Consider the following 15,404-nt stretch of genomic DNA (forward strand, 5'->3'; position numbering starts at 1 on the left):
TCACTCTTCAATGTAGCCTGGGCATCGTTGTATCTGGAGGCCTGGAACGATACTCCGTGGAGTTGGCCTTCGATGGGGCACGTTGTCAACGCCCCCGAGCTACTCGAACCGCCTCGGCCGCTCTACAGAATAAATTTTATTTGCAAGTTTTCTTGATTTGACCTAGTCTTCTTTTATATTTGATAGGGTCCCTTGAGGAGAACATGTGACGGGTCGACTGGAGCCGAAGGAGGCGCCTGCCTGGCAACGTCGCGCCTTTTTCGCTATTTGGTCAGCTTTCCTGTGATTGACTCTGCCTTTGCCTGGTCTTTGCCGTAATGTTTCTCATGCTGCGTTTCCAGGTGGGTGAATGTTATGTATAAATAACAGTGACAATTGTGTATATTTCGGACCGCCGAAGTAACAATTCCTTTGCAAACAGTTAAATTTTTTATCCTAAGTAATTAGCAGTAATCACCATAGACCTATCACTTTCTCCACTTCTACTAATAAAAGTATTCCATAGAAAAATCCGATCCACACGATCTGAGATCTACTGTGGTTTTTTTAAATTTAAACAATATTTTATCTTTTCTGTGATAAAATTTTAATGTTCAGAATAAATTTTTTCTTTATTTTGAATCTAAAATGAAAATAGTAACATTTAATAGCTGCATTGATAAGAAGATGTTATAATTCGGGAAATAGCTGGACAAATAGGAGAAGACAAGTCGTTTAACGTATGGGTGTGATTATTAAATAAAAATGTCATTTTGAATTTTATTTTTATATTATTATAATTGATAATTGTAAATTGTTTTAGTAATTAATGAAGTGGGGATAGTATTCTCTTTTTTTAAAAACTAAAAAAAAGGAAAAAGAATTGCAGTTTTTTAATTTATTTAAATTTATTTTTAGTTAGATAAATGGTAAGTGAGAAGTCAGATGTAATTTTAAATTAACGCTCAAAATAATAATATATAGTTAAAAAGTAAATAACATACTCGTGACTTTGATTTTTTTTGCAAGGGTATTTCCAATTTTTTTCAGGCAATTTTGCCTGGTTGTCACACAGTGCGTATTAATATTGTTTTACGTTTGATGGCAGCCCTGTCCCTTGCCTGTGTGAATTGTAATTGTCTGTTTATAAGGTCGCGGATGTTAGCGTGTGTCTTGATTGTGTTGTTCATGTGTGCGATTGCGTGTGTGTGTGTGAGCCGTGTTTATCAATTTGTTTAGCGGATTCCTTTGGCATTTCATGAGCGCGCTTGTTGTTGTTGCTGTTCACGCTTTTACGAGCACACGCAGAGGCACACATACATTTGCACATTTCCATGCACACACATTAATAGGCACACACTCGCACACCTAGCAATCACACTCGTTCACGCTCATTTTCTGGCTTCCGTTTGCTTCCTGCTGCATTGACTTTTTATGCGCATATTTTTTGTCACTTCTGTTTTTTTCCTTATCAATAAACAAATAGAAAAAAAAACAAAAATTGAAAAACGTTATTTATCATTCATCACGCCTCATTGAATTATTCGTTTCTTTTTTCGTTTTGTATGTTGTTCTTTTCCACAGGATTGGCTGGATCACCATAACATACCCGATAAAGGAATTGCTCAATGCATGTATAATTTGCACAAGGTTCTTATATTTATTTACCTTCATTATTATTACTTATTATTATGTAGTATACTCGTCGTACACTCAATTTGCTCTTGACACCTATGACTTGATATCATGTCACCCTACGCTCACAAGACCATTAACATAACCATTAAGGGTATCTTAACAACTCGTAAATTTTAATATTTCGGATCGAGTTTCGTGTTATACCGTCTCGAAATTGTACCGAAAAAAGTCGATAGTAAATGTAGAATTACTGAGACTGTGACAAAATATAGTATAGTAATATACTGTACTGTATACGGCTGACTTAGTTATATTGGTAAGTGGATTCTTAAATATGTCAAAATTTTGGTTATTAGTTGTTTTCAATGTTTAAATTTTTGCAATTTAATAAAATTTTGATTTTCTTTAATGTTTTCATCAGGAACCGAAGATATCAGTTAATTAACAAAATGTTTACTTTATTTGCACCAGAAATATAAACAACATCAAAGTTTTATTTCTTAGTAACTTTTATATTCAAATAAAAAGTTAAACTACCAATTATGTGATATTCCGTAAATATCACATACAAATTTAATTATTATTAATTTAAAATTTTTAAAAATAAAAAAGTCGTATTTTTTTAAACCAATACAATTACAAGAAGCATCATTCTTAGCTCCTTTATTATTTCATTTGGAATTTGAAGATTTACAAATTTGACTCTCAAAAAACTTCTTAAATATGTAAATGACTAAGTTTAACAGATTTTGAATAAATTTATTGGTACTTGCCTTCAAGTTTTCATATAAATATTATTCAACTATTAAGATTTTTATCTGATGAAATTTTAAATGTAAAATGGGCATGGGCTTGCCAGGCAAGTTTTAATTAAAACTTCACTCGGAGAAGTCGTAGGAGATTTTTCAATGCCTTTTGGCCATCAATTTGCATACGAATTTTTAAAGGACACACATCCACATACACAGCCTTATACATACACACAGACTCACACATTCAAAGACTTGTCAATTGAAATAAATTAAAATGCTCCAATGGCGAAAAAGAATGTCGCCTGATGATACAGAGAGTAAAGACAAAAGAAGAGATAATGAAGTAAAGATAAAGATAAGCGATACAGGAACCAAAAGGGACATTGACAAACTTGTAAGCCGCTTTGCTTGACGTTGGCAAATTGTACGCATAATTGAATGCTAAGAATAGCAACAGAAGTGAATGAAACAACATCAATAGCAACAGCTATAACAAAAGATAATGTCAACAAATTGGTAATCGTTTAATTGTCCTCTTTCTTAGGGTTTGCTTTAGGCGCTATTTCTGGCAATGAAACAATTATGGTTTGTTCTTTAGTAACCACAGTTGAGTTAGTCAAATAAAATGTGATGTATATTAATATATATTAACTACTCATAATATTTTAATAATATTATTTGTATAAATTGTAGTTTGAGAACGACATTTCTGGTGTTAAGCGGTTGTAATTGTAATAATTATTGTTAAAATTGCAGTTTGAGTGTTTATAAATACGATTTTCGAGTATGTTCCTACCTAACATCGTGTCAAGTAATAAACATATTTTATGTTCAGTGATTGTGAGCAATAATATGAAATGTAAGTGACCATGCGATATTGAGAATATTGAAGCTTATTGCTACTGAATATAATGGCTTAATCTCATGATCCAAAATAATCAATTGCTATACCTAACTTGAGTTTAATTATAAGAAATTATTACAAAATATCATAAGAATTTTTTATATATTTTAAGCGTATTTCGATTTGCAAAAAAAGTCCTGATTCCAAAACGCAAGAATGGTAATTTTAGACAACGGGCTACAATAAATATGGAATATTGGGTTAAAAATACATCTCCAGCAGATAAATATGTCAAATTGCATTTATACTACCTTTCACAGTAAATATGAAATTATTTTCGGAATTAGAATATGCACACTAGGGTGCATCGATTTAAAAAAAAAAAAAAAATGGTACCTCTTATTCGTAATATACGATGTTTTTATCAAAAAACTAAAGTTCTAAAATCAAGTCCTAGTCCCCCCTTTTTGATTTTCGCTAACTTATATGCATACTCTATCAGTTTGGTTAAGATATCTCAACTAATGCTTGATTTTCGACCGATCGGTCCTATGGGAGCTATATGATATAGAGGTCCGATCAAAAAAACGAAACAAACTTGATCTGACTGCAGTATATTATAGCGGAACCTACATACCAAGTCTGGTGTCTCTAGCCTTTATAGTCTCTGAGATAATGTGGATATGAAATGTCCAATGTTGATTTTTATGCGGTATAGGAGGCATGGCCGAATTCTGAAACAAACTTGATCTGCTTGCAGTACAGAGGAACCTACATACCAAGTTTGGTGTCCTAGCTCTTATAGTCTCTGAGATCTCGGTGTTCATACAGACAGATGGACGGGCGAACAGACGGACATTAATATATCGACTCGGCTCCAAAGTTGGTTCAAATCGGACCACTATATCATGTAGCTGTCATAGGACCGATCGGGCGTAAATCAAGTCTTAGTATGAAAACTTTTTTGTTTTATGAGATATCGTAACCAAACTAATAGAATATGCATTAAACTTAGTTTTAGTTGGTTCGAATCGGACCACTATATCGTATTGCGCCCATAGGAACAATATAGATATATATAAAAAGCAGCATATTTTGCAATCTGTAAGTTAGAATAGAGAATTCTTTATATAAATGATATTTGTATTCGAATTTAAATTTATTGCAATGTTATTAAAAAAGATTAGGAATTATAATAATAGTGTTGCATTAAGAGCTCCCACTTATTGGACATTTACTTGACTGGTTTACACATAACAGACTCCAACTGAAAGTGACTCGCCCAACTTGGAATAACCACAAGCTGACCTGACAATTGACATGTTGTAGTTGTGGTTGTTGTTGGTGTAGCTGTTGCTGCCATGTTAGTTTGACGTACTTTGTTGTTACAGTTTATGCATGCTCCTTGCCTTAAACTGGAATCTGGACAGTGGCATTTTCGGTTTTCATAGCAGCTGCGAAAGCGCTTAAAAGCAGCTGTAATGATGCACGACAGGAGCAGAAGAAGGGATATAAAGTGCTTGACAAGCTTAAGTTGTATGCTGGTCAGTGTTGTAAATGACCTAAATACCTGTAGGTGTGTGGTCAAGTGGCAGCTAACAGAATAATGGGGTTTCACTTTAAGCACATCGCTGGTTGAGTTTAATGGACCGATAGAAAGAGGGCGAAGGCTTAAATGGTTAACTTTTACAGTCAGCTTACAGGCTTACAGATGCAGGTTGTAGTCTGTAGGTTAAGTAATGCGTATTCACATTATCAAACGATAAATTTTTACATAGTTCCCATGATTAAAATGCGGTTCGCATATTGCAGCTGTATGCATTCATTATGTGACTGTCCTTTGTTCTGTCCTGTTCTGTGTAAATTATGACCAACTACCTTGGCCCAGGCGGCTGCTAATTAAGTTGAAAATTATGCAACAAAACAAAAGAGACGCCCACACACATACACCCCACCTCTCTCATTCACATGCAAGCTCATATAGTTTAAAAAGCGCAAAATTGCCATTGTTCTCGTGTGCCACAATGGGCGCCTGTTGGTATGCAGTGTTTTTATTTAATGAATACTCATCAGTATGTCAGACAAAAAGTCTACTCGTTGTAAGAGCAATAGTGTAATATGCTACCCCATGCAGGATCGAACAGGGTATATCATAGTCTCATATTGATGTTTAAATTCCTAGTGAAAGCACTTAAAGTGCCACTTAATTGTCCTGAATTTACCCTGGGGCAATTTTTCCTGAAATCACAATCGTTGCTCAATTGTACACAAAACTTAATTCAATATGAGTTTCCTGCCACAACAACGGATATATCTTAATGCCACCGAATGAAGCTCGTAAACACAGCCAATAAGCCAAATGAAGTGCGTGAACAGCAAAATGAGTATTAATTAACTTACTGAGCGAGGAAAATTAACACCAAATCAAAAAAAAAAAATGAGTTGGACAACTTGTAAAATTGTTTATTGATGTTAATAAATGCTAGCTAATTCCATTCAAATCTGCATTTATTACTTTTGTTTGTTCATCCATTAGGATTGGTGGGACTCCAAGCTGCCGGAGGAGAGTGTCCTGTGCTGTCTCAGTGTGATACCGAAGGTTTTGCTGGCTGGTGCCATTACCCTGATGGATGAGGCCTACTTTAAGCTGGCCGTGTGGCTCAACGATCGCGGTAAGCATTCCACCGAATACAGGCGCATGTATTTTCTTATCAATATCTTTTATAGAGAATTATCGCCTTCAATCGAAGTACGAGAATCATTTGATAGCCAAGGTGGCGCTCTTTCAATTTGTCAATTCATTTCTGTCCCTATTCTACATCGCATTTTATCTGCGCGATGAGGAAAAGCTCAAGGAGGTATTTTAAATTATAATTATACTTATAGTATACTTTTATACATTTAATTGTTTTCTTAGCAACTCGCTGGTCTGCTTATCTCTCGCCAAATTATTGGCAATTTACGAGAATCGGCCATTCCTTATTTCCTGGAGCAATGGAAGTTGGCTAAGCTGAGTTTTAATATGTGGGGTGCCTTAAGTCCCACACAGAACGTTAATCGCAGTCTTGCCGAGGAACTTGCAACCGCCGAAGAGAAACTAAAGGCGGAGGCAGCTGCCAAGCCGGTAAAACAGGAGCAGCAACAGCAGGCTTCAAGTAAACGCAATATTGGACAGGCTGAGATTGAGAGCTCTTTGTACAAAGTATTAGATTCTAATGTTAATTTGATTAAGTTAGTTATTCGACTTGTGTTTTTTAGTACGACGGTACTTTCTCGGATCACTTGGAGATGCTTGTTCAGATGGGTTATGTCGTACTCTTTTCGGCTGCCTTTCCCTTGGCTGGTATCTGTGCTTTGATAAACAACCTGATGGAAATACGCTCGGATGCCTTCAAGTTGGCTCATGTGCATCAGCGTCCGTTTGGACAGCGTGTGGCTAACATTGGCACCTGGCAGAATGCACTCAGCATTTTGTCTCTAGCCGCGGTTATTGTTAACTGTGCACTGATTGGTTTGTCCGGCCAGGTGTCCCGGCTGTGGCCTGGCCTGACCACCGCACAGACCATAATATTGATTGTCACACTAGAGGTAAGTTGACTCGGAAGTACATTCAACTTGAATGCCAACCCGCGCTCAATAAAAATAAAAAAGAAAGGGTTTGATAGTTTTGGGCAATGCATTAAACAGACAAGAAGCGGATCGTTGACATTATCGTATAAAAAATTATTTATATGTACTCTTGGGTAATGCGGGCTTCGACCTGATTTTGGGTCAACTACGACAATTAACAACGGATAGAATATTCTTCGTTTTTCCATTAAACTGTTCTATGACTGCATAACTAATGTTAAAAATAAAAGGTCTTACAAATAATTATTTATACTTGAGAAGGTTGAGCTCAAATTCAAATAACATTCAAGTTAATGAAGCTGTAGAAATTGAGGCTTCTTGTAAGAAAACCAGGAAACGCAAATAATATAGTTTGAACAAATTAAAGTCCAAAAAGCCTCCAGAAGAGAGGGGAAAAATACACATAATATATTTTTGTACGACCTATTCAAAAAAAAACTTTTATTTTAAATTTTTAATTTAAAAATCAAAATTTTAGTTTAAACTTTGATTAAAAAACTTGACAAATAATTCTTATTAAACCCATTACTTAAAAAATAAGTTAAAGTGTATATTGTGTTCGTTGGAATGTATGTAACAGGGAGATGGAGGTTCTCCGACCCTAAAAAGTATATATATACTTGATCAGCATCCAACACCCGAATCGATATAGCCATGTCTGTCTGTCCGTCCGTGTGAGCCCCTAGACCTCAGAGACTATTAAAGATAGAGCAACCAAATTTGGCACACAGATTTCTATAGATCCCACGCAGGTCAAGTTTGCTTTCAATTTTTGACACCACCCCGCCCCCGCAATTCGAGAAAAAGCAACACACGCGCAGTTTTTAAGATAATTCAGTTTTTATCATTTACGTTATCTATTTTTATTATCTATCATCCCACTTAATCACAGCAAGAGCAGACAAGTAATAGCTAACTAAAGCTATTAATAATGAAGGCAATACAAGCACTCAAAAGTATGCAGTAATTTTCGTTAGATAGTCATTTCTGGTATAGATAGTATTCTCTGGTCGGGATCTCAACTATATCCTTTCCGACTAGTTTTTAACTTATAAAATAAAAATTGAAAATATAACATATGGTTTAAAATTTATTCATAAAAATTAAAATATACAATTTATTTCTTATTTTTGTTTTTTACGTTAATTTTAATAATTAAAAAGTATTTCTGTTATAATATCAACTAATAATTCGATTTCCTAATTTTTTATACAAAAGTCATAATCGTTACGGTCCCAGAAATATACACAGAAGTTGCTTAAGAATAAATTGAACATATCACGTAGCCAAAGGCAGAAAAAGTAACACTGACGCTACAAAGTACAGGGTAGTACTCTCTTGTTCTCTCGACTAAATCGTTCTTACTTTTTTGACAATGATTATACGCAGCACATCATGCTGGGACTGCGTCAGGCTCTTACCTGGCTGTTGCCGGAGCTGCCCTCCTGGTTGGCAGCGGAGATTGCACGTGCCGAGCATTGTCGTCGTGAGATGCAGTGCAAGGGCACCTCACCACGACCCACACCACCGACGCCGCCGTCAACCACATCCACACAACCGGAGCAGGATTGCACGGGCGGCAACACAACGCACGATCAATCCATGGAGAGTCAGCTGGCAGAGGATATGCTGCTCTATGGACCTGAAATGGCCGCTGCACGCTTTGGCCGCAGCATTGAGGCGGATGTCAACATTTACGAGAATCGCGACTCCTCGCCGGACTCACCTCCATCGCAGGTGAGTGTACTCGACTGTATGTCAAAATGCGCATAGCTTAAATCCAAACTTAATTGCAGACTAGCACAATACTCATAAGACCCTTGCACGAATCCACGCCGCCGCATGGAGGCGCCTCACTCAGCAGTTTGCACCAAGATGGCAACGGCGGGTAAGCAACTGATGAGAGTACACTTGCTATTTGGGGTTACCTTATAATGATTTTGCACACGCCAAGTCAATTAAATCCATTCGATGAATGGCAAACGAAGCTTGCACATTTCGCATACACAAATATTCTCAACACTATTTAAAGTCTTTAATTTATTTTCTAACTTTTCTTATAAACAAATACAGTAGAGGCTCTATAATTAAAATGTAAGAATTTAAGAATCTGAAAATTTGCATGCATGCATACACTGAATGTGCAAAAGATTAGATCTTTCGATTTTAAATTGGGAGCGAAATAAAAAAATTCACTTTTCTGTTTGGTGTGCGTTTGAATTTTGTCTAAAATACAAAACAATTTTTAACAATTTTACAAATGAAGAAAAGAAGAATAAAGAAACATCTATAAAACAGAACAGTATCAATAAAAGAATCCAAAAAAACAATATTTTTTGTAAAAGCGATCAACTCAAAAACCCAAATAGTTTTAATTTATAAAAAAGCCTTTATAAGCAACTCAAGTTTATTACTTTTTAATTTACAATAATTCTTTTATAGCGCTTGTAAGAGTTGTAGAAAAAAGTCGCAAATCTTCATACCGGATATACCACCATTTCTTGGATATTCGGTACGCAATTTGAGCGCTCTGCCGATACAGAGTCAAAGAGTAAAACAACAACAGCTGCTCATCGGGTAAATCGATAAATATTTAAATACAATCGAACTTGATGTACTTCCACATACTATACTTACAAATACACACGATATGTACTTAAGTGCTGTGATCTCGAAAACGCTGTGTGTTGTCTTCGCTTTCCAATAACTCCAAAATTTGTTATGCGAATCTATTTCAATTGGCCAAACCTTCTACTTTACAAGTCGCTTCTACCTGTTAAAAGAGTACTTTCTGTAAATATTTTCTCTAAATAGTTGTTAGTTTTTTGTAAATTTAAATTAGGGGTACTCCAGCATGGCATACCTTTAGTTGCTCAGCTTACACTTTTTTCTCAACTTATTTACAATTTTCACTCCATTTTTTCTCTTTTACTCATTCCTAATTCGCTTGTCATTCGGCACAGCGCTTCAGCCAGCACGCTAGCTCTGAACTCTGCCGCTGCCAGCTTTGCTCCGCGCCTGCAATCGATGCAGATTCAAGAGATTCCTCCATTCCGTAAGAAATCTAGTGATTCGGCTGATCACACTGGCAGCAGTACCAGCAGCAGTCCACAGCGTGCCTCGATGCGGCAGCTGCAACTACAACAACTACAGCACCCACAACTACAACAACAACAGACGTCGAAGATATCGGAGATTCCGCCGTACAGCAAGACGCGTAAAATCTCCGCCGAGAGCGCATCTCACTTTCCAATGAGCGTAAGCCATAGAGGATTATAAATTAAATATACCTTTCCACACCTAGATACACAATCTTTCTAGTCGATTCTCACTTTCCTATTGTGCGTAGACTGAAAACCAACAAACCCTCGATACGTGTCCCTAAACTATTAGTGATAATTCACAGACTCCACAAATACTAGTACTAATTTAGTGATTTGCTGTACGTTATATTTAGTTGGTAAAGGCTTTATTTTACTTTACGCGATACACCTAGAATAGTATTACGAGTGATATCATCTATCTCTGAGGATATATGATACATATGTGCTCATTTAAAAATAATTAAAATTAATTTTTTTTTCATTTTTTATATATAGGCAAAATATTAGCTGGTAATATTATAAGTAACGGGAAAACATTTTTTGGACAGTACTAATAACTATGAGGCCTTGAACTCAATATATAAATTCACTTATTTTATTATCTTATTTCATTAATGTAACTAAAGAATTTCTTTTTCAATAAATATATTTTTTTTTTGTTGTGTACGAGTAAGTAATATTTATTTTACGAAATAAAACATTGGCAAACTAAAAATTAGGAAAAGCCAAAGTTAGGAGTAATGTTATACGAACTTACATCGCCGATCAAATCATACGTCGAATACAAGCATTAAGATTTTATTGAGTTTTTAAACATGGTGGCACACAATATTTAAATATAGACTCTTTTGATTTTGTGATAACTGGTTTGCTAGTAGAGCAAATTCAAAGGGTAAAGTCAAAAATTATATTTAAAAATTTTTTTAAACAATTGACTATCGTAATAGAAATAATTAAATATAGTTTTCTTTAAAAATAGTTGATAAATTCTGTCGTACATTATAGAGTTTATTAATTATTTTTACTATAAGTACTTATTGACATAATAAAAAATTTTTCTTTCTACTACTATACAATGAAATAAAAAATTTGTTTGCAAAATTCTTCTAGTTTTAAAAAATTTATTCAAATAAATTTTCTAAGCACATGGGAATAGATAGTCTCTAGACTCAAGTCTGTTCAAATTTTTTCATAAATATTATTATATTTAAAATTTTGATTAAAGATATTTTTAAATAAGACATTAAAGAGAGTTAATTTGACTAGATTTGAAAATTACTAGACTGCCACTTGTCGTACATAATTATACAATCTTTCTGCGACACTAACTACATTCTTATGTTTAAAGGATAAACTACACATAAAACTTCACGCACCTGAATGGATGTCCCGTTTAAAAGTCAACGACAATCCGAACCTGCATAGAAGCATAGATTGCATTGCCAAGGTAGTGAGAGATATATATCACTAATAGCGTAATCTATTGTATACAGTTGTTCAATGTGTGTGTTCGATGTTTGCTGTTGACAGACCCCCCAAAAGGGCTGCAGTTTGATAATTTTCTATAGCTTGAAACAACCCCAATATATTTAACCAAATTATGAATTTCAATCATAAAATTTATATTAACAGCTTATGTTGATGAAACCAAATTTTGTTTAGAGTTCAGAGTTTATTGGCAACGCGGGGACAGTAAATTATTAAATGGCGACTGCTTTAACTCACAATTATAACTATTTTCACGCAGGCTTAACACTCACAATACTATTTGTCTTGCATGAAATCATAAATTTAGCCACAAAGCTTTTGATGTGTGTAGTTAGCTGCATGGTATCATTTAATCGATCAGCTGCTCATCCAGTACTCTATGTTTTCATGTGAAGGAACTCACAAGCAATGTCGACAACACGGATATCCTAAAACCTGCGCCATCCTGGAGCAATGTGGCATTGAAGACCGGCGCATCTGGCAGCATGCTAGCCACGCCTCCCGCCTCCCAGCAACAGCAGCAAATTGTGGCATCATCGTCTTCATCTTCGGGTGGCGGCGGCAGCGTGTTTAGTCCCAGTGGCATCGGGCCTGGCGCCTCCAGCATCATCAGTAATTCTCAGTCACGACCCAGTGTGGGCGCTCTATCAAATTCCTCATCGAGCTCATCACAGAAGCAGCAGCAAAAGCAGGCGAAAGAAGAGCGAGAGAAGGAAAAGGAAAAAGAGAAGGAAAAAGAGAAGGAAAAGGAGAAGGAAAAGGAGAAGGAAAAAGAGAGGGAAAAGGAACTGGAACAGGCAGCTGCTTCCACTGCATCCACATCTGCGGGCAATACTGATGATGAGGCTAAAGGTAAGTTACGAACTAAGTATATAAATGATAGCCCCACAAAATTTAATCACTATCCAACAGCAGCGGAATTGGCCGCCAAGAAATCGCGACTAAAGCAAAAACTGGTCAAGAGTGCGCGCTCTGTGGCGATTTTTTCCCTCAAGCTGAAGGAGCGTCGACAGCGTGAGGCGGAAAAGGCAGCAACGATTGCGGTGGAGCATGCCAAGGTATCAATAGTATTACTATTTATTCAGAAAGCAAGGTCATCATCAGATCGCCGGAGATACCGAATACCCCTGTAGATATATTAGAGTGGGTCAATTTGTATGAAGTAAAAAAAATGTATAAAGCGGTTATGAAATTCATAATCTACGATAAATTCTCAGAAGAATTGCCAAGAAACCATGGGTCTAAAATCAATAGCGAGCTTCCACTTTTTACGGAGAAACTATACCTATTTTCTATACTGGTAATTGTCTGTTAGGTGTAACTTGCCTCTAAAACAAAAACAAAAAATATAAAAAAACACAAAAAGAGGGCTAGTTATAATGAATTTAGAGATAAGAATAATTTGTCGATCTCTTTTCAATTCAATTTTAAAATTAATTTAAAATTAACTTTTTTATTGAATTATTCTATTATTCTAAAAAACTTGACAAAAGTGCTTACGTTTAAAATTCAATTTAAAAAAACATATCTAGGACCGCTTTCTAACTCTTATCTCTATATTCATCATAATTCGGCCTCTATTTAGGATTTTTTTTGAGGTAAGTTCCACCTAACAGACAATTACCCAAATAAAACTAGTCGGCCGGTGCTACAGTCGAGCATACTCGACTGTCGGAGACCCCGTACTTACTATGGCAAAAACCAATATTGGAAAAAAGTTTTTCTTACTAAGACTTGATTTTCGTTTGACCGGTCCTATGACAGCTATATGATATAGTGGTCCGATTTGAATCAACTTTGGACAGGATAGATAAAACCAAGTTATATGCTTATTATATCAGATACGATATCTCATTAAACAAAAAAGTTTTTCATACTAAGACTTAATTTTCACCCGATCGGTCCTATGACAGCTATATGATATAGTTGACCGATTTGAGCCAACTTCGGCAAGGATGTATAAGACTAATGTCAATGCAAATTCTTTCAATTTGGATATGAAATCTCATAAAACTAAAAAGTTTTTCATAATTAGACTTGATTTTCGCCCAATCGGTCCTATGACAGCTATATGATATAGTGGTCCGATTTGAATCAACTTTGGAGAGGATATAAAACCAAGTTATATGCTTATTATATTACTTTGGTTACGATATATCACAAAGCAAAAAAGTTTTTCATACTATAACTTGATTTTCGCCCGATTGTTGCTATGGGCGCTATATGATATAGTGGTCCGATTAAAAAAAGAAATAAACTGGATCTGCCTGCAATATTGAGGAATCTACATACCAAATTTGATTTCCCTAGCTTTTAAATTGTTCTTATAAGTTTTAGGTACGGGGTCTAAAAACAAATAACTTCTCTGTGAAAGTGGAAGTGGAAGCTCGACATTGATTTTAGACCCATGGTTTCTTGGACAATTCATCGTAGATAACGATTTTCATAACCGCTTTGTCGCGAAAAAAAATTGAACCACTCTAGTATATATACTTTTCGGGATTATATATCGTGACAAAAATATAGTAAAGTCTTTAAGCTTATAACTGAAATATAAAGGATAACATATACATATTATAAAATCGTTATCTTCCATATTTTAGGCTTTAGCCAAGTTGCCAGTGCCTCAGGCTGTGGGCGGCGAACTGTCATTAATTCCCATCGAGCAACTAATACAAATTGAGGATATCAAACCTGCGATCAAACCCTCAACGACAACAACGAGTTCATCCTCCACACAAGCAGGTTCTTCTATGCATTATCATCAACATCATCATCAACAGCAGCAGCAGCAGCAGCCGCAGCAGCCGCAGCAGCATCAGCATCATCCTTATCCACACACAGACAACTAAGCTTAACTTTAATCAAACTAAGTCCAATCTAAAGTGAACTATATATTAGCAACCCCTTTTCCCGCCCTGCGCACATTGTAAATAGTTTTCTAAGCACAAATCATACAGTCCAGTTTTAAAAGGTATTTCACAAAACATATTGATGATATGAGCAATTGCTGAATGTGTGTCTTGTCCAGAGTTGGAAGCAACTAAATAACTTAACATACTTAGAAGTTAATACCAATAACAGATAAGTAATTAATTGAAATAACAAATCAAAACTATTTCACTTGCGGCACAATGTCGTCATTGCAGTTGGCGAAATTGTAATTCAAGTGTTTTCCACGCTCACAAATCGCATAATCGTATATTGTTAATCGAATGAAACGAATTTTGTTTAGCGTTTAGCAGTTAATGTTTTGTTGGTAGTTAATGTTGTTAGCATAATGCTGAAAAGCCAAAAAAAAAAAAATGATAAAATATGTTGAAAGTTGATGTTACGTTTTGCATTTATGTTGCCAGTAAGCGATATTACTAATACTTATGTAAGCAGTCACATGCACACAAACACACACATCGACTCTACTGTGATGGAAGCGCCAGAGGTCAGAGGTCACGTGTCGTCCATTGTTCCTTCCATACTCTTAATACACATACTGTTAAAAGTTGGAAATAATACCAGGATTATCCGCCGCACTCGCTTGATAAAACTCAACAAAAATCTATTTACAAAAACTAAAACTATTTTACTTTATTTTTTGCTTGAGCAATTCACGAATACTTACTTATATATTTGTACTTACAATTTAGCCCGTACATAGAAACAGGCAAAGCAACTCTAACGATGGATATATTTGTACATAATGTTTAGCATTTAAGTGTCAACGACAACATTTACATAAAAAATACAAAAATATAAAAAAAATATATATGTGCTCTTGTGTTAAAAACAAAACGAATTATAAGTAAAGCAATTCATTTTAAAAATTAATTTTTAATTACTTCTGACTGATTATTTTGGTTGCCTAACTATAGGCTGATCTTGGAAACCTGCTAGAGTGACGTATAAAAACTATTGCATATTTTTAGGCTCTACTAATAATTTATTTGTTCACATTACACTAGGCAACAAATT

At 35.3% G+C, this 15,404-nt stretch overlaps 1 protein-coding gene across 1 annotated transcript in view; it reads left to right on the forward strand.

Annotated features, from left to right (window-relative positions):
• LOC117781305 (uncharacterized protein DDB_G0284459-like) overlaps positions 1-15,168 on the forward strand; it is a 20,184-nt gene extending 5,016 nt beyond the window's left edge. Inside the window, 16 exon segments of the mRNA XM_034618056.1 lie at positions 4-142; positions 198-256; positions 259-286; positions 289-341; positions 5,750-5,885; positions 5,941-6,071; positions 6,131-6,415; positions 6,472-6,801; positions 8,233-8,580; positions 8,640-8,731; positions 9,286-9,420; positions 9,807-10,101; positions 11,296-11,394; positions 11,831-12,287; positions 12,348-12,493; positions 14,039-15,168. Of these exon segments, the coding sequence (XP_034473947.1) occupies positions 4-142; positions 198-256; positions 259-286; positions 289-341; positions 5,750-5,885; positions 5,941-6,071; positions 6,131-6,415; positions 6,472-6,801; positions 8,233-8,580; positions 8,640-8,731; positions 9,286-9,420; positions 9,807-10,101; positions 11,296-11,394; positions 11,831-12,287; positions 12,348-12,493; positions 14,039-14,287 (2,982 nt within the window). The 3' untranslated portion in view covers positions 14,288-15,168.
• The last annotated feature ends 236 nt before the right edge of the window (positions 15,169-15,404 follow it).

Source organism: Drosophila innubila, assembly GCF_004354385.1.
Source record: "Drosophila innubila isolate TH190305 chromosome 2L unlocalized genomic scaffold, UK_Dinn_1.0 4_B_2L, whole genome shotgun sequence".
In the NCBI taxonomy this organism is placed as follows: Eukaryota; Metazoa; Arthropoda; class Insecta; order Diptera; family Drosophilidae; genus Drosophila; species Drosophila innubila.